At 38.7% G+C, this 19,951-nt stretch overlaps 1 protein-coding gene and 1 pseudogene across 1 annotated transcript in view; one reads left to right on the top strand and one right to left on the bottom strand.

Annotated features, from left to right (window-relative positions):
• Nucleotides 1-1,201: 1,201 nt before the first annotated feature.
• LOC133757715 (cytochrome P450 7B1) overlaps nucleotides 1,202-19,951 on the bottom strand; it is a 199,420-nt gene continuing 180,670 nt past the window's right edge. Inside the window, exons 5-6 of the mRNA XM_062188433.1 lie at nucleotides 13,801-13,976; nucleotides 1,202-3,017 (exon numbers count right to left, since the gene is read on the bottom strand). Coding sequence (XP_062044417.1) covers nucleotides 2,730-3,017; nucleotides 13,801-13,976 — 464 coding nt within the window. The 3' untranslated portion in view covers nucleotides 1,202-2,729. The remainder of the gene's footprint in view (nucleotides 3,018-13,800; nucleotides 13,977-19,951) is intronic.
• Nucleotides 3,374-3,788, top strand: LOC133758406 (large ribosomal subunit protein eL27-like; annotated as a pseudogene).

Genomic DNA, 19,951 nt, shown 5'->3' with positions numbered 1-19,951 from the left:
TTGCAGGTGGGAGGGAAGTTATGGGAGGGTGAAGCCATTGTAATTCATAAGCTGTACTTTGGAAATTTATATTCATTAAATAAAAGTTAAAAAAAAACCAAAATAGCCAAGTTATGGAATCAGCCTAAGTATCTATCAATTGATGGATGGATAAAGAAAATGTGGTGTGTGTGTACAACGGAATACTATCCAGCCTTAAAAAAAAATCAGTTAATCTTGTTATTGCAAAAATATGGATGGAAATGAAAAATACCACGATATATAAAATAAGCCAGGCACGAAAGACAAATATCACATGCTCTCACTAACATGTGGAATTTAAACAAACTCATAGAAGCAGACACAAGAATAGTGGTTACAGAGGATAGGTGGTAGCAAGAATGGAGAGATGACAAGTAAAGGGAATAAAATCTCAGACAGAAGAAATATGTTTTTCTCTCTAGCTCTATTGCATTGTGTGGTAAACATAGCTAGTAAGAAAGAGTATTAGAAATTTCAAGATTGCTGAGACTAAATTTTAATGTTCTCACCACAGAAAATATGAAGCATTTGGGTTGACAGATATGTTCTCTAGCCTGATTTAGCAATTCCACATTATATTGTAAATCATAACATCACTTTGTACCCCATAAATTTGTACAATTATAAAAAAGAAAGAAAAAGGAAAAAATAATAAGGGTGAAAATGAAGACATCATCAATCAAGCAAAAACCAGAATTTGCCGGCGCCGTGGCTCAACAGGCTAATCCTCCGCCTAGCGGCGCCGGCACACCAGGTTCTAGTCCCAGTCGGGGTGCCGGATTCTGTCCCGGTTGCCCCTCTTCCAGGCCAGCTCTCCTCTGTGGCCAGGGAGTGCAGTGGAGGATGGCCCAAGTGCTTGGGTCCTGCACCCCATGGGAGACCAGGAGAAGCACCTGGCTCCTGGCTTCGGATCAGCGCAGTGCGCCAGCCGCAGCACACCAGCCACGGCGGCCATTGGAGAGTGAACCAATGGCAAAGGAAGACCTTTCTTTCTGTCTCTCTCTCACACTGTCCACTCTGCCTGTCAAAAAACAAAACAAAACAAAACAAAACAAAAAAAAAAAAAACACCAGAATTTACCCCAGCAAATATTCACTAAAGGGATAGATAGAGCATGGACTTCAGGGAAGAGAAAATCAATGCTAGAATATCTTATTTACTTATACAGCACTATAAATACTTTATTTTAAAAATCAATTTTATTTTATTTTTAAAATCCATTTTATTTATCAGCAACTTTCTGAAATATTAGAAGTTCCAATTAATGTGATATGAATTAATGGAGTTTTATTATCTGCCCTGCCTGTTTAAATATTGCATCATCACTTATGTCAAATGCCAATAACTTTATAATCTGATAATAGAAATCTCTGGATCACTGATGCAGTGCTACATTGTGTCAGATAAAATTATACTGCATTACACAATGCTGCAATTCAGAATAATACAAATAAATTCCAAGTCCAAAAGGTGAGATGGCAAGAGCAAATACAATGATCTATTTTCTCAATTTATACAAATGGCAACATTTAGGAAAGAGCTCATTGCAATATTAGTATAACCCTTATAGTTCAGCAAATGCTATAATCAATGCTGCAATGATTTCAGTATTCACTCTTATAATAAACCTAATACTGATGTCCAGGGCAATTGCTGAATATATAATAGGTTTTGTGTTTTCTTATACATGAAATCTTATCAGTATCTAACTTGAACATGGAAGGTCTTACAGAACAAGAAATTTTGTAATACTGAGACATAGTATACAAAGTAATAAAGAACATTTGTGGATGATTAAATGTTGATGTGAAGTCAAAGTTATTTAATCTATTGTAAAACTCATTTAATGCAAATATGTTCTGGCAATATATAGATATTATTGATATTATACTTGAAGGGAAAATTTTCACTCAGTGTAACTCATAGAAATTTAATTTCATAGATCTCTGAGAATTTAGAATTTTTTAGACTGCCTGTCTTTCCAGAACAATTTTCTGTTTTGAAAAAAATTATTTATTTGAGATGCAATGTGACAAACAAAGAGAAAAAGTATCCATCTGTTGGTTCACTCCCTCAAATGCCTGCAACATCCTGGGCTTGGCCAGGTTGGAGCCAAGAGCCAGGAATTCAATCCAGGTCTCCCACATAGGTGGCAGGGGCAGAATTACTGAAGCCAACTCTTCCTACTACTCAGCATCTACACTGGCACAAAATTGGAGACAGAAGCCAGAGAAAGCCATCAAAGCTAGGAAGTCTGACATGGGATGTGGGCATCTTAACGGCATCTCAACCGTTAGGGTAATGGTTGAGACTAAACACTAGCCTTTACCTCTTACTGGAACATTTTCCAGTGGTACCTACAATGTGACTTTATGAATTGAAGACTTTGAGTGACTTTTAAAAAATCATGCAGTACCAAGTCAATTGCTGTGAGGGGGCATTTATTAAAACAGGAAAAAAATCACAAATTGAAGCTAAGAAAAACTATTGTGAGCTTATCATTGTATTCATTTTGCTGTCACTTTCCATGCCACCATGCTGTCTTATTTTATGATGTTTGTGACCAAGAACAAACTGTACTAACCTCAAATCAAATAGAAATCACCATTTTTAAACAAAGAAACAGAGAAATTACCTTTGCAGGAATTAAAAACAATGGATGAAATTAGAACATTTTGATAGATTTTTCTGATGCCCTTTTAGCTTCTCTAAGATTTTGCCTTGTACCTAAATCGAACATCAGAATTAGGATGCTGAATTCCAAACATCAAACGGCTATGGTTTAGTCCTATAGGTTTATCATCAATTAATTCCAAGTCTAAATAAGTTAAAAGCAAAAACAACAATTGCTTTATTTCACTAACTGCGAGAAATCGTCCTGGACACTTGCTGGCTCCAAATCCAAACGGTGATAGGTAATACTTGATCTTTCTCTCTCCTTTGAAAAAGGTCGTTTTCTTTTTACCATCTTCTGTAAAACGGTCAAATCTAAACTCCTATAAAGAAGAACAGACAACAGTAGAATTAAAATTTTATGTGAAATAGTTTGAGTTCAGGTCCACAAATTTGCTAGCTCTCCCTTCCTGTTGGAAAACACTCCCTTTAATTCGGCAAATGCCAGAAGATAAAGCTTGACTAAGTGCAAATCACGTGTGGACTTTTAATAAACCTAAATATTACTAGGATGTTACTTGTCTCCTGTCAAAGCGAAATTCAAACACCCAGGTGACTTGTCTTTCCTATTCATGCGAGGGAACTTCAAAAAGTTCATGGAGATAAATTTATTTTTGTGCAAAAAAAAAAAAAAAATACTGAAGTCTTTTTGCTAAAGGCCCTAGTAGTTGCTGTTGAAATGGGGAAGATAATGAAACCTAGGAAAGTGGTGTTGGTCCTGGCTGGATGCTACTAGAGACACAAAGCCATCATTCAGAAGAACATGGATGATGGAACCTCAGGTCACCTCTACAACCATGCTTTCTCTGGTGGCTGCATTTGATCACTATCTCTGTAAAGTCACAGCTGCTAAGGGCAAGAAGAAAATGGCGAACAAGTCAAAGACCAAGACTTTTGTGAAAATTTATGACTAAAATAACCACATGCCCATTAGGAACTCTGTGGATATTCCCTTGGACAAAACTGAAGTCAACAAGGATGTCTTCAGAGACTTTGCTCTTAAACGCAAATCCCAGTGACAGGACAAGGTCAAGTTTGAAGACAGGTACAAGACCAGCAAGAACAAGAGGTTCTTTCAAAAGCTGCAGTTTTAGATATTTTTTGTTCCAGTCATTAAAAGCAACAACAAAAAAGATACTGAAATGTAGTGGAATGAGAAGGCCATGTGAAGGTGGCCACTGGCAAGCGAGTGTCAGTTAGTCAGGAATGGCTTTGAAACCCACCTGGCTTTGGAAACTGCCTGGCAACAGGCTGTGATTGGATGGATTTGAAACTGCCTGGTGACAGGCTGTGATTGGATGGCTTTGGAAACTGCCTGGCAACAGGCTGTGATTGGTTGGGGCATAGACCGCCCCTTGACCAGATTGGCTGGTCTTGGCTATATAAGCTGTTGTACCAACTGTAATAAACGAGTCTGCGGGCTGCTCGCCTCAAGCCTGCTTTCACCCGACTCCCGGGGTCTGTGTGTTGACTCTGTGCCTCTTGCCCCCACCACGCTGCTCCTCTCAGAAATGAACCCACTGCAACATTGTTGAGAAATCAACGGCAACACTGAAATCCATGCATATGTACAGTATTCAGCAAGTTCATGAAAAGTGCATATTATGAACAACATGCTTGGGTTTCAATTTTTTTCACCAATTATAAACATCTTTTTAATTCTATTTTTCTACATTTTTCTCTCTTCCTGTGATTCCATTTTCTGTTGCTATAACAGAATATCTGAGACTGGATAATTCATAAAGAAGAAAGGTTGGCCGGTGCTGCGGCTCACTAGGCTAATCCTCCGCCTTGCGGCGCCGGCACACCGGCTTCTAGTCCCAGTCGGGGCACCGATCCTGTCCCGATTGCCCCTCTTCCAGGCCAGCTCTCTGCTGTGGCCAGGGAGTGCAGTGGAGGATGGCCCAAGTCCTTGGGCCCTGCACCCCATGGGAGACCAGGATAAGCACCTGGCTCCTGCCATCGCATCAGCGCGGTGTGCCGGCCGCAGCGCGCTACCACGGCAGCCATTGGAGGGTGAACCAACAGCAAAAGGAAGACCTTTCGCTCTGTCTCTCTCTCACTGTCCACTCTGCCTGTCAAAAAAAAAAAAAAAAAAAGAAGAAAGGTTTATTTTGGCTCATGATTCTGGAAGGTATGAAATTCAACTCCATGTCATCACTGCGGGCCCAATGCTACTTCCACTCATGGCAGCAAGCAGAAAGGTAAGTAGCACATGTGAAAGAGGTTAAAAAAAAGTTGTCAACCCACTCTCACAGTAATTAATACAGTTCTATGAGAGCCAAAACTCATGCAAAAACAGCATTATCCTCTTAATGACCTAATTGCCTCTTAAAGGCCCCACCTCTAGTACCACTACAATGACAGTCAAATTTCAACAAGAAGCTTGGGGGGACAAACTATATTTAAACAATAGCATGCATGCTGAGCTTCCTAAGTATGGAGGCTGTACATTTATGTTTGCCATATAAGGTGTGTCTTGACATATGGGCAATGGACATACTGAAACTGGGGAGAAGCCAAGGGCTTCTGTTGTATTGCTACTGTTATCATGAAATAATGAATCCTATTAACACCAAGAGCTGCCTAGCTATAAATTCCTAATTTGCTTTTCTTATCTCTCTTCCTAAAGAGCCATTGGTGGATGAGAACTGTGAGTTTAGGGTTCAGTCCTTATATTTGGATTAAATAGATAAAATAATGAGATTGAGATAAAAACACTAGGGAGGAAGTAAGCTATAATATCAATATTGCTTGTTTTTGACATTGTAGTGTATTTCTCCTATGAAATTCTCCTCTGAATTCTCCTAGGGCTAACTGTAGTGTGGCAGGTGTTTCTGATGTTTTAATAAGTAAGATTTTGGTTATTACAGAATATTATGGGATAGGTTTTCCTAGGGTAGTTGAGCTATCTTCTTAATTTTACATTGCTGCCAAGGTGTTATGCTTTTGAACTCTCACTTGAATGTCTTAGACCTTATTTTAGCCCATGCTTTATCAAACCATTGATTAAATTAATAATCTTAGCTTGCAAGGAAATGATCATGTATTTCCTGTAGTTGGTGCTCACTAGCATTAAACCTTCTCAGCACACAACTTTGATGTGGGATACATGAAGTCAAATGCAAAGAAGTAGATCAGATCCAAAGTTTTTCAAGTTATGGTCAAAACCTAACAATACGTGGACAGGTTCTGAATCTATCATAAATGATGTAATTTTCTCACTCACTGCCAGTATTGTTAATGTCAGTGAATGATGTCACTAAAAAGTATTGTGTTCATCCTCAAGTAACTAGGATACTTATTTAGATAAGTATTAAACTGTACAAAAATTTGGATAATTCGTATTCACTTCCAACACGCAAGTTGATGCAATGATAATGGTAAAATGAATCTGCATTTTTATAACTGCTTAATTGTGGAGAAATATATTTTACACAGTTCTGGGAAGTATCTGAAAAGGAGCTAACCAGCGCTAAAAATGACTTCCACTTTTTGGACTTTTTTACAATTCTTAAATCATGACACTAAAACTAAAAACATCTATTCATTTCCATAGGAATGAATGAGGACACCCTTGGCTGACATACACCGCACCATTGTAGTAGATTTACTACACAGACCTTTTTCCTGGTGATCTTCTTCTATTACTGGGACTCCAGTTTACTTGCCTAAGATTAGCCTTGACGCTTCCTTCTTAGTGAGCAATTTGAAGAGACCAGTATCTCCCCAAGAGCTCTCTGTGTATGCCAGATCAGTTTAAGTGAACTTTGTTTGCTATGAAATTATTTGCTACAAAAAGTCTCAGTGTTGCCCCATGTTTTTTGCCAGAAAGTGCAAAAGGAAAACTAAATTTGGGTTATGATTTTATACTGTCTGGACATCATAAATACAGAAATCATCATAGCCTTCAGGTGCTTTGTGAAAATGAATGTGCTTCCCTTTGAGGGTCCAGAGTGTTAATTAAACATGTTATACACAGAGTTCTCCCTTTCTCATGACCTACAACTACTGTTTATAGTCAAGTCCTTCACATTATAGTCATTTCCTTCAGTTCCTTCTGGTGAGTCAGTAATGTCATTCTTCTAGTTTTTAGTCGCTTTCAATAGAGCTTCCTCATAATAAACATTTTAGAAATTTCTATTTTTGGTTTATTTTATGAAACTAAAGGGGAATGGCTAACACATTTTGCTCTATGACCACCATCAAGCTCAAAGCACACATGGGCATAAATTTATTTTTGAGTTATAATTAATTTTCAGTGTATTTTACTTCTCAGTCATGGAGAACTTGAGCAAGAACTGATATTAAGAAGGGCCAATGCATGGAAAGCCAAGACACTCTGGCAAAAAAAAAAAAAAAAAAAAAAAAAAGGACCTAAAGGAAAGGTCTCTGCGAGTGAGATCCCAGTAGAAAGAACGGGTCATCAAAGAAGGAGGTACCTTTCTCTGAAGGGAGGAGAGAACTTCCACTTTGATTATGACCTTGTCTAAATAAGAATGGAGTTTACGAACTCAAAAGGCTTCCATAGCCTTGGCAACTCATGACAAGAGCCTAGGGTGATTACTGACGCCATAAACAAGAGTGTCAATTTGTTAAGTCAACAACAGGAGTCACTGTGTACTTACTCCTCATGTAGGATCTCTGTCCTTAATGTGCTGTACATTGTGATTTAATGATATAGCTAGTACTCAAACAGTATGTTTCACTTCGTGTTTCTGTGTGGGTGCAAACTGATGCAATCTTTACTTAATGTATACTAAACTGATCTTCTGTATATAAAGAGAATTGAAAATGAATCTTGATGTGAATGGAAGGGGAGAGGGAGTGGGAGATGAGAAGGTTGCGGGTGGGAGAGAAGTTATGAGGGGGGAAAGCCATTGTAACCCATAAGCTGTACTTTGGAAATTTATATTCATTAAATAAAAGTTAAAAAAAAAGAAGGGCCTATGACACCTGCTATGGTTGTAGCTTGGTTTTAGCCAAAAATTGGGGGTGGGTAATAACAATCTCACCTCTGAGATTTTGGGGTCATAGTGACATAAACGATTGTTCTGGCAGCACACAATGTGCCCACTTATTTGGAACAAATTAAATGTGGAATTTATCACGCTGATTTAAATTAGTTTCAGTGACCGTAATAAACTCAGCATTTCACAATTAAAGGAAACCAAAATGAATGAGAATAAAGAAATCTTCAGAGATAAGCAGAGACAATAAAAATCCCCACTACTTCTAAAAGGGGTAACACAATTGACTCCCCAATACCTTCCTTCAGACAAAATTTATCTAAACAATGAAAATGGAAATCACATGGCTCTGACCCATACGACTGATTTGGTACAATCTGTGTGAACCAGTCTGATCTGTGCTGGAAAGGAAAAGTCTCTGGGGACACCTTGAAGAAGAACTCTTGTTGTGAAGAAAGAAACATAACAAGAAATAGTTCATGGCCGGCGCCGTGGCTCAACAGGCTAATCCTCCGCCTTGCGGCGCCGGCACACCGGGTTCTAGTCCCGGTCGGGGCACCGATCCTGTCCCGGTTGCCCCTCTTCCAGGCCAGCTCTCTGCTGTGGCCAGGGAGTGCAGTGGAGGATGGCCCAAGTGTTTGGGCTCTGCACCCCATGGGAGACCAGGATAAGCACCTGGCTCCTGCCATCGGAACAGCGCGGTGCGCCGGCCGCAGCGCGCCAGCCGCGGCGGCCATTGGAGGGTGAACCAACGGCAAAAAGGAAGACCTTTCTCTCTGTCTCTCTCTCACTGTCCACTCTGCCTGTCAAAAAAAAAAAAAAAAAAAAAAAAAAAAAAAAAAAAAAAGAAATAGTTCATTACCCTTCCTCCTCTGGATCCCATCATGTGTGAATATGGCTGGAATTTCCACAGCTATCCAGCCACTAGGCTGAGGATAGAGTTAACCCATGGGAGATGATAAAGCCAAAACATCTCAGGGGATTGTATCTGTCACAATATTTTATTTATCTATGTATTTTCCAAGCCTCCAACAGTATGATGTTTTGAAAGCAGAGTTTTCATATGTTTGTTGATTTAATTAATAAATACAAGAGAATAAAGTATATTTTTAAAAAATCCTCAAGCTTTTAAAGAAAACATAGATATTGAATGAGTAGATAAACATGTAGGCAATGAGAAATAGATTTATATTCATTGCTCACAACAGTAGAAAATGGTACAATATTGAAGTACTTGAAATCAAGATTGGACAGATTATACAATTTTCTGGACAGTGAAGAATTTTTGGTATATATGACAGAGAAATTTGTGTTTCCAAATATTATGTTTTGTTTAGTCCTACAGATTTTTTAACACTACCTGTACGTGAAGTATTGAAGTTACAAAGGCATGAAACATGTTCTTATTGAGGTAGGTGCCACATTGATATGATCATTGAGTCTTGCATCCATTCAACTGATAATTAAGAATATTGAAATTTAACTTGACAAAAGTCATAATTTCCTAGTTAGGAACCAAATTTGCAATATTTTGCATGAATAACTATGGGGCTACACTGTTGTCCTTGGTTTACAGCCCTACTAGGGGAAAGACTCTATGACTTTGGTTCGTGGCAATGGTGGGCTGCAGCCAGCTTACACCAATTTGTGAGAAGATGTACATTTCTTCCTAACTCTCAAATCAGTGTCTACATGTTGGTAACATGCAATTCAGCAAGGTGAGAATACGTAATTCCATGAAAATTGACAAACAGTACAAATCAGTTTTCCAAACCTATGATTTACCATCACATCAGTAGTTTTAATATTGTAGCTATGAAGTGCCAATTTACTGGCATGCAGAAAATCTCTCAATATGAAGCATCTGGCTATAAAGAACAAATCCTTATACTGTAAGTTGTTAACAACAGGGGCCTTTTAAAAAAATTCTGTGTTACCCATAATGTCTATCAAAGAGCTTTCTGGATAGTAAATGCTCAGTATATGATGGTTCCACTGAAGTCTGCTGGAAGTCTATTTCTGTCTGAAATACAGATGAAAAATGAATAAGAGTATTTCCTCATTTGTCATTACCAGTGTATTCTAAGATCAGTGGTAATAATAAAAACACTGATATCATAATTTGTAAAATGATGTATCATTTTTTCAAGGGCTTTCAAATTTACTCCTCATTTTATTAGTCCTACAACTCAGAGAAGTAGGAAAGGGCAGAATTGAGATTAAACAAGATCTTTCAACTACAGAGCTTTTGAGAGATACTTAAAGTCTGGATTTACTCTGTCATTTCACTGTTTCTTCACCTCTGAGAGTATATTTTTATGATAATGCATAGACATCTTAAATCTTTGCTGCTTTTTCCCCTAAAGCTCAACAGTGTCACCCTGTTTCCCTTTATTGCTTAGCAGCCTGGACCTAGAAAAATCAAATCAGCAGGTTGGGTCTTCTCCATAGCTCCAGTTCTGGATACTGCATTTTGGCAGAAGAGAAATGGTCACCACTTACTACTGATAACTCGAGTCAGCTGTGAGAATTCTGTCTGATAATAGACAAAAACTTTGGAAAGTCTTCAGATAATTTTAAAAAGTTATCCACTCCTAGTAATCTAGTTAGTAGACTATCTAGACTTTGAGGATAACATGAATATGTATAAATATAGAGGAAGGAAGAGTCAAGAAAGGTTATTTCTATTGCTCTCTTTCATTGTACTCAATTTCATTTGCCAATTTGTTTTCCTACGTTGGCAAAAGCCACCTGACTGGCTACCATTACCATAAGCTAACATTGGAGGAAAGAATAATTCTTAACAAAGAGGCTCTGTATTAGTAGCTTAAAGGCCAATTAGGTCTCAGAACATCTTTTGTTTATCCAACAGTCTTTTAAAATTTATTTTGCCAAATATTTAAGAACTCACAGTTGCACTGAAAAGTCTGATGTTTCAGGTTCTTTTAAAAGAAATGAGAACACTTGGTCAAACCCTAACTGCTTGCAAGAGATGAGGGCTTCTTCAGAAGTAGCCAGTTGCCCCATTCAGATGTCCACTGGTATTTCCTTTCTTTTCTATATATTCATTTATGTATTTTTAAATGTTTATTTATTTACTTGTAAGGAGAAGTTAGAGAGACAGAGAGATCTTCCATCTGCTGGTTCACTCCACAAATAGTCTCAGTGACTGGGGCTGGGCCAGACAGAAGCCAGGAGCCAGAAGCATCATATGGGTCTCCCACATTGGGAGTAGGGGCCCAAGTACATGGGCCATCTAGTGATGACTTTCCTGGAGCAACAGCAGGGAAGTGGATCAGAAGAGGAATATCCAGGACTTAAATAAGTGCATAAATGGGATGCTGTCATTTGAGGAGGCAGCCTAACTTGCTGTGCCACAACACAAACCCTTTCACCACAGTTTTTACCAAATCCGAAAGCATTGTTATTCATACACAAGCAACTTCTTTATCTGATCTTCTTGGGCCCATATCTCTTTGAATGTGCAATATATGTCCTAATTTTAACTAAAGAATATTTTCACTTTCAATGCATTTACATCCATCCAAGCATTCTCTTATTTACCTAAGTTTGATGGACAACCTCCCATGAGCCGAGCACTAAGAATGCCAAGATGGGAAAGACATGCTCTTTCCCCTTCTATAGCTTACAGTATATAGGCACCCAGACAAATAAACAAGTAATTGCAGAATCCTGAGTGATGTGATCACAGAGTGGATGATGGCAAATTCTCTGAGGAATAAAGCGAGAATCAGACATTGTCAAAGAAGAGGTAATTATGGTGATTCTTACTGAGTAATTTGAGGCCTTCTGAGGGCATAAGTAAAAAGGGACATTCTGGAATTCTGGAGATGCATATGCAAAAGTCGCAAAGCATGAAGAAATATCACGGCCATTTTTCAAAATGCAATATTCTAGAGTCTTTTGGAGCTTGGATGTTTTGAATCATGCCTCATTGAGTTGAGGGAATCTATGGTTCATCAGTCTCCATATCAGCCAAGAATAGCTACACCTGTATTTGGAGTTAGTCTTCCTCCTATTTCTGACTTAATGGTCATTATCTGTTTCCTACCTCTAAGATCAGGTCTTCTCACTCAAGGTGTGTGCGATACAAAAGGCAGGTGGTGTTGATTATGAATCTAATGAGCCCCTTGGCCTGTATTCTTAGTGACAAATGGCGAAGGACAGAATTTTCCTCTTTTTAACTGGTCAGCATATGATGGTTTGGGATGGACATCTGTCATATGGGCATCAATAAGCGTTGACTTACTACGGTCTTAAGTTGTTAAGAATCAAAAGTGTAAATCGATATGCCTGACCGTGGTAAGTGCTTAGTATTCTTTATAAAATGAATAACACCTGGCCAACTATCCCAAAAGTGGTCTAGAATTGCATCATTTTTTCTGTGCAAGGAATTATCAGCATTCACATGTTAATTTGAAGAAAACAATGCTGTGGCAAAAACATTAGCTAGTTAATTTGAACATTAGTCAGGCATAATTGGCTAATGTTAAATCTAGTAAATAACAGAAAGTGTTCATCAACTCAAGTTAGAGCTACTCTAATGATGCAAAATTTCATAATATTGCAATTTAGTTATTCAGCTGGTTTAATATGAGGCAAACTCTTCTGATTACTATTAAGATTGATCAATTTATTATGTAAAGTTTGGGCATTGCTATTTAATATTCCACAGGGAGAATATGAATTTGCATGCCCTTAATTTTTAACTTTGATTTTTAAATTCCTGAAAATCTACATGCAGGTCTCTTTTATTAGGCAAAGTGAGTAGAGTGGAACTAACAGGAACTCAAATAACAGTGCCCTAAAGACAGTGGTGATCAGGTAAACATTTATTACTAGTTGTGACTTTAAAGTTGATTTTACTATCATGACATAAACACTAAATGAATAATCATTTCATAAAAATAGAAAGTAAAATTTTGTTAAATAAAAATTATAGATAGGAGTGAGACTATTTTAAAATCTAGATGTATTTTTCAAATATTAGCTACTCATTTTCACTATTTGTTGAATATCTCCTTGTGTGTGGTTTGTTTTGATATTTACTAAAGTGGAGATAAAGCTAATTGTATGTAGTGTTTATTTATTCACGAGTACTACATACCTTGTTTGCGAATGTCATGTATACAATGCATGAAAAATATAGCTACTAATACATTTGCCTTTGCAGATGGAATCAGTACACATTATCATATTTTCTTAGAATTCTATTCTCTTTTACTGATTTCCAAATTTTAACAATGTCGTAATTTAGCCTAGCTACCACACAAACAATTTAGAAACCAGAGTTAAAGGATTTCAGCTACAAACTGCTCAAAAGAACACAGAAGTCCCCCTTTGAAAAAGGGCATCATATATATATATATATATATATATATATATATATATATATATACCGTGGCAGCCACATCACTTCATGAGAAGCACAGGCAGAATATGACTGCATTCAATTTGCATGCAGGTGGTGACTCTCTGAAGTGGTATTAAGGGATGAACCAGGGTGGATTAATTTCCAGTCTTTGATATTCATTAACTCCAGCCTCAGAAAAAAAACACAAGGAGATGACACAATTACCCTCGGAGCTTCACCCGTGAGCAGCAGCTTTATGATTTCAAGTTCATAATGCCATACTAATTGATCAAGAAAGGGTACATACTTTTAGTGAAAAAGTATGTGGGCTTAACTACACAATGATGGTATTTGACTCCAGGATAGTCAACCTCCCACAAAGTGTTTCCACTTTGGAAACACTTAGCAAAATGGTTGTCATTATTTACTCTCTAAGCCACCTACCCGTAGCTAGCCCTCCACAGTTTTCAACAATTCTCTTTCAGGCAGAACCCAATTTTATAAGGGCCAAGGTGCATTGAAAGCAACCAGCATGTAGCCTCATCACTATATTTCTATTTATGGATCACACAACTTTCCAAAGATAGATCCTTAGGAAACACCTTAGTCAAGGAGAACATTTTTCTATCAGAAAGAAAAACAGAAGTTTTGAAGCTCACATCCCTTCTGGAACAAAGTGGTGAGAGGAAGAGAGCTCATGAGGGAGATGGATGTACTTGAAATAGGAGAGATGTAGCAATGATGGGTTTGATGCTCATTTACCTCTGGAGCTTCGAAGATCTCAGGGTCAGTATGTGTGACAGCAGGCAAGATAGACAGCATATCTCCCTTTCGCAGGCAGAAGTTCCCGGTTTCTGAATTGAGAGTTAAATCCTCTTCAATAACACGTATGGTGGCCGAAAATGAGCATAGTCGAAAAGCTTCAAAAACGGTGCTTTCTGAAGGAAACAAACAATAGCTTTCTGAAATACACCTGCTCCTGTAACATGCTCTCACTCTGCCATGAAAGCTCATGACTAACAGCTTTCATTGACAAGGAAACCATTTCTTCATCACATCCATTGGGAACCAAGGGGAAGACAAGGGTGGCTAAGGATAGCGAGGGTGAGGAGAGGGGCTTCGCTCCACCACAGCTGGGGATACATCTCTGCAGGAGGCACTAGTGCTGTACGCAGGCAGAAAGTCATTGATTAGGAATTTTGCAGGAATGAATGGTGTGCAGGAGAAGGATGCTGTGTTAAGGATCTTAGAAATTAAAATAATATCACAGTTAAAGTGCACTGCCCGGGAGTGAATTTCAGACCAGCAATGCTTTTAAATCTCGGCTTATCCATTTAAAAACTACTTAGGCAATTAATAGTAAAGTAATTGTAGTATTGCTTTCTGAGACAGCTTAACCCTTAATTTCTTTTATGTTAGCTGTAGATAAAATGTGAGTCAGCATTTGCTAGAAAAAATTCAAAGGGAAAATACTCTTATAGGATTCAGAAGAAAACCATATTTTCCCCAGCATCCAGGGAGAAAAGCATCCACTCTCGTTTCATGGAAGATTCCAGAAGCTGAATGTCCTTGCTTTCCCAGTGGCCTTCACCTTTTGCTCCTAGCACGACAGATTTTATGGCTAATTTCCGGCAATTTATCCTGGCAGTTTGAGGAGGAATTCCTTTGGGAATAATATGCATAATTTGCATAAATCATTCTGATAGCATGCATATCAGCATGTAGCTGCTGTCTAGGTCAGCATCTCTCCCTTCATAATCAAAACTGACTCTGTTTCCACCAGCATGAATGGGTCCTAGAATATAAAACTTGATTCGTTCTAATCAGCAATGTGAAAAAGAGCTGCAAATGGAGTTTTCCTCTCTTCACAGGATAACAAACGATTGTGTTTATGACTTGCAATTTAGAAATCTTTCTCGCATTCTCTTTCTCTCTGCCACGCACACACAGATCCCAATTTCTTAATGTTCAGCAAAGCTCTGAAATACAGAGTACCCAATTATTAGATTATTAAAGCCAAGCCCATCAGTGAAGACTTGCATCAGCCAAAAAAGCAAAAATAAATGTTATTTGAGTAAAACTTAACACAGCTTGCAAAGAGATATCAAGTGGCTATGGGTGCCTTCTTCCAGGAGGTTTTTCCTTAAGCATGCATTTGTCTAAAGAAATGAGGCTGCGGTCAGCTCTGTGTGGCCAGTGTGGTGATTCAATGTGACGTACAGTGAGCCTGTGCATATTCTCTTGGACTGCCTTCGTTATTATAATCAGGCAGAGTCAAATCGGTTTGTTGGTGATGAGGCCAGAAAAGAACTTTGGTTTTGGAATATGGCCTCTACTGCAGATAGCCACAAGGCACCTGACACGATGGATTTCAGCTGGCAGGACACCAACAACCAACATTTCTATGGTGAAAAGCAAGGGTCTGCTTCCCATGTACTGCTCCTGGCTCTGCTGAATCAACAATAGCGTAGCATCCTTTTAGCTCGTGGTGTGAAATGGTAGCTGACATATGTAGCAGTGCTGTTCACCCAACAACTCCAGTAGGAGTGTGGGGAGAAGAAATACAAAAGCAGAAATAATGGTGGAGTGGCTGCTGTGACAGGGCAGGCATCTCACAGTCTGAATAACGTGGTCACATTTGATTGGCTGATGTGCTCCTGGAGAGCATGGCAGCTTGCGCCCACCACAGTATCACAAATGACAATTGGGCAAGCATATCTTATGCAGAAGTTAATCACAATAATAGAGCGCAAAGTGTGGCTTAGCAGTCAGATCGTAAGTGACAAATCTGTTTTACCTTCCAGTACCAGTTATGTGTGCAAGAGGAGGTTGGCTCTTGCTCTAAGCATTCATGCCGATAATCATTAGACGACAAAAGTAATGAGTTGTGTTATTATCAACAATGGAGAGTTGAGCTTATGTGGATCTGCAGTACAACATACAGACGCAAAAGCCAGCAGCTTTTCCACCAGCGCCACTACAAATGCAGGCAGAGCTATATGTTGAGAAGAATGACAACTGCACAATCAAAAAATTGCAGCCTCTACTTGTAGTTGTCATAGTTGAGCAGACACCAGCCAGTGCCACTGACAGACCAGCTGGGCCCTGGGAGGACTTCCATGCTGCACCAGGAGGTACAGTAAATTATCCTGCACGGTGGAGCAACATCTGTTTCTGTGCTAGTGCCGAACAAACAAGGCAATTTAAAACATACCAAGGGATAACCAAGCAACAAATGAACATGACCCTCATTTTCTCCCCCTTCTCACACACGAGGTGCTAAACTTCATTGTGCAAGCACTCCATGAAAGAGAAGCCAGGTTTTTATTTGATAAGGTGTTGTCAGAGAGATTTTACACGATTCCAAAATGGAAAGAAAAAGCTTATAGTATTGTTATTCTTAGAATCGTCCCCTTTCTATCTTCATTTCTTTTATACCAAAACTAGCACTCAGCTCTCAATTTGCTCTAGAATTAAAAAAAAAAAAACTTTCCATATACTTATAAATATTCAGTCTTTAAACCTAATTTGCTATACTTAGTTCACATGCCTTCAAGCATTTGTCTTCCAATTTCCACTGAATAAATGCGTACTAATGAGAACTAGAGCAAGCTGCTGAGGCAAAGCTGGGTGACTTGGGTCTGGCCTGCCACCAGCTTGTGATAGGCGGGCAAATTGAGTTAAAATGAAAAGTCTTGTCAGCTGAAATTCAACATGGTAGCCAAACAGCAATCTGTCAATCATCCAGCCAAAACAAGGAACTACAGGTAATCAAAGGTCTTGTGAATCATTAGTGTACTTGGCTTTCCTATGGTAGTTAATTTTAATTAAACGCAATTTCTATCTTTAAATGTTTTATAAAACTTACTGTGCATAATGGATTGTTAATTTATACTAACATTTAGCAGGTAATAGGACAGTCTAATTATACGAATGAAATGTAGAAAAATGGCTATCAAGGATGCAAATAATTTGGAGATAAAATTTTTAACAGATGCTGCAAGGTGCCAACAGTTACAAGTATGCATAAGATGAGGTTGCCTGTGTTTTATTAAGAACTGATCGACACTGACCAGTATATACTAGGAAATTATAATACAAAATTCTAACACTGAACTCATAATTCAGAGCCTGTACTGCCTTCTTGACCTGCCTTGGAAAGATGTTTCTCTTTTCAGGACAGAAAACTATTTAGATTAAGTGTTTCTTCTAAGAAAGAACAAAAACAAAGAAACTCATACACAAACAAAACAAAACAAACAAACAAAAACCCCTGCGGAATGTTGTGAGCTAGGATGCTTTGCAATATAACTTGAAGGAAAATGGCACATGCAGGGAAATGCCAGCAGCAAAAGGTATAGATACCTTCCTGTTTGCTCTCAGACCTCAATTCTGGCTGTAGGAATTGACAGATGATTCTCATTTGCAGATTTAAAGGGCTAAAGCAGCTCATGACAATCAATAATGCATGTTACAATGCAAACACAAACACACACATCCAGGCTTCTGCCTCACACTTAAGCCATGTCTGCATGTGTGGAATGAATGTACTGTGACACGGCCAGGCTGTTAATGTGGGTCATCTTAATGATTGGTGCAGGCTGGCATGCATCTGATTAGCTTTGGTGTGATCAGTAGATAGCAGCAAAGGCTGGAGTGAAATGAACAGCTAGGCACTGCCACAGTCACTGGGGCTGAACACTTGGACAGTCTTAAAGAGAAGGTAGATGAGAAGGGGGTGAGTGGATGGACATGGAGGCTTTAGAAGCTGTGATGAAATGAAATGATACTGAAGTGTGAATGTGTATGTCTATACTGCCTTTAAGATAGGTGAGAAAAAAATTAGAAATTGTGATCATTAACCACATAATTTGAGGTGCAAATCACAAATTTTTGGGTCAATGATTGTACTTTTAAAGTAAAATTAAAAGTAAAACTGGGGGCCAGTGCTGTGGCATAGTGGGTAAAGCTGCTGCCTGCAGTGCTGGCATCCCATATGGGCTCTGGTTGAGTCCTGGCTGCTTCATTTTTGATTCAGCTTTCTGTTATGGCCTGGGAAAGCAATACAAGATGGTCCAAATCCTTGGGCCTTGCACCCACATGGGATACCCGGAAGAAACTCCTAGCTCCTTTCTTCGGATCAGCACTGCTTTGGCTGTTGTGGCCATTTGGGAAATGAGCTGGTGGATGGAAGACCTCTCCCCCTCTTTCTTCTCTCTCTCTCTCTCTCTCTCTCTAAATCTGCCTTTCAAATAAATAAATAAATCTTAAAAATTAAATAAATCTGAATTGTTACAAATGGGACTTGAATCCAGGCTCTCTGACATGGGTTGTATTTATAACAAACAGCAACTTACTCGACATGCTAAATGCTCACCACCATTAATAAATTTTTTAGAAAAAATTATTTATTTATTTTGAAAATCAGAGGTACGGAGGTGTGTGAGGGAGAGATATCTTCCATTCTCTGCTTTGCCTCCCAGATGATACCAACATCCAGCACTGGACCAGGCCAAAGCCAGGAGCCAGAAGCTTCATCCAGGTCTCCCACATGGACAGCATGGGCCCCAGCACTTGGGCCATCATCCTCCACTGTCTTTCCCAGGCCATTAACAAGGAGCTAGATGGGAAGTGGAGCAGCCAGGACATGGACTAGCACTCATACCAGATGCTGGCTGTTGCCGGCTGCTACCAGCTACCCTATGACACTGGCCCCTACTGCTACCCTATGACACTAGCCCCTACTAACTAATCTTCTTAGTTGACAAATAAAAATCATGTATTTATGGTGTATAGCATTATGTTTTGATGTATACTTTGTGGGATGGCTCAATCAACCTAATTAACATATTAAGCCTTAGCTCTTATACTTATTAGTTATTTGTGGTGAGAGTAGTTAAAATCTACTTTGTTAGCAATTTGATATTGCATAATTTCTAATTGATAGCTCTACTGATGGTATTCTGAAAAAAAGAGGTTAGTAGAAATCTATTTTTCATATTCAGTTTAACTTCTCTTTCACTTAATTTCCATTTATAAAATACACAGGCAAAAAAAAAAAATCTTAATTCCTCTTCCACATAATGGTACTTTCAAAATATGTAAAGACAACTATCATGCTATTTCTGTGTGCCAGAGATGATTTGATGTTCAATCACTTGCCATGCTGAATGAATTCAAAGTGCCTTTGAAAATGTGGCAGAACTGGTTGTACTATTTCAAATAGTCAGAAAAAATAGAGAAGTATCATGTTCTGTGTCCTAGACACCATATATCTATTAATGTTTCATAGGAACAGATGAGCAACAGATTTTTGAAATAATATCTCCACTGACTTGTTAAGAACTTTCTGATATCCCAAGGGTTGTGAGCAGCTTTGGCTGCTTGTTAGAATTACATAGGATTGATAAACAAACAAGCAAGCATATACTCCATCCCAGCCCAATGGAATCAAAACTACTTTACAATAGAGGTTTTGAGTCTTGGCTTCACTTTAGAATCACATGGGAGATTTAAAAATATGTTTTATTTATTTTTTGTTTGTTTGTTTTTATTTGTGAGGCTGAGAGACAGGTAGAAAGGCTTCAAATGCACAACGGCTGTGGCTGTGCTGGGATTGAAAGCCAGGAATCAGAAATTCAATCCAGATCTCCAACAGGAGGTTGAGCTGCCTTCCATGGTGTGCATTAGCAGGAGCTGGAGCTGGGAATCAACCTCAGGTATTCAGATGTGAGATGTAGTGTTTTATCAACTAGGCCAACCACTTGCCCCTTGGGGAGCTTTTAAAGCCATCAGACCTTCCCACAAATCAATGAGATCAGAATCTATGGACATGAAACCAGGTATGAGTATTAAAAACCCCAGATGAATCCAAGGAGCCATCAAGGCTGAAAAACCACTGATTTAAACTATT

This window comes from Lepus europaeus, chromosome 4 (genome assembly GCF_033115175.1).
Source record: "Lepus europaeus isolate LE1 chromosome 4, mLepTim1.pri, whole genome shotgun sequence".
NCBI lineage: Eukaryota > Metazoa > Chordata > Mammalia > Lagomorpha > Leporidae > Lepus > Lepus europaeus.
Note: the sequence above shows the minus strand (reverse complement) of the source record. Positions and strands in the feature narration are given on the sequence as shown.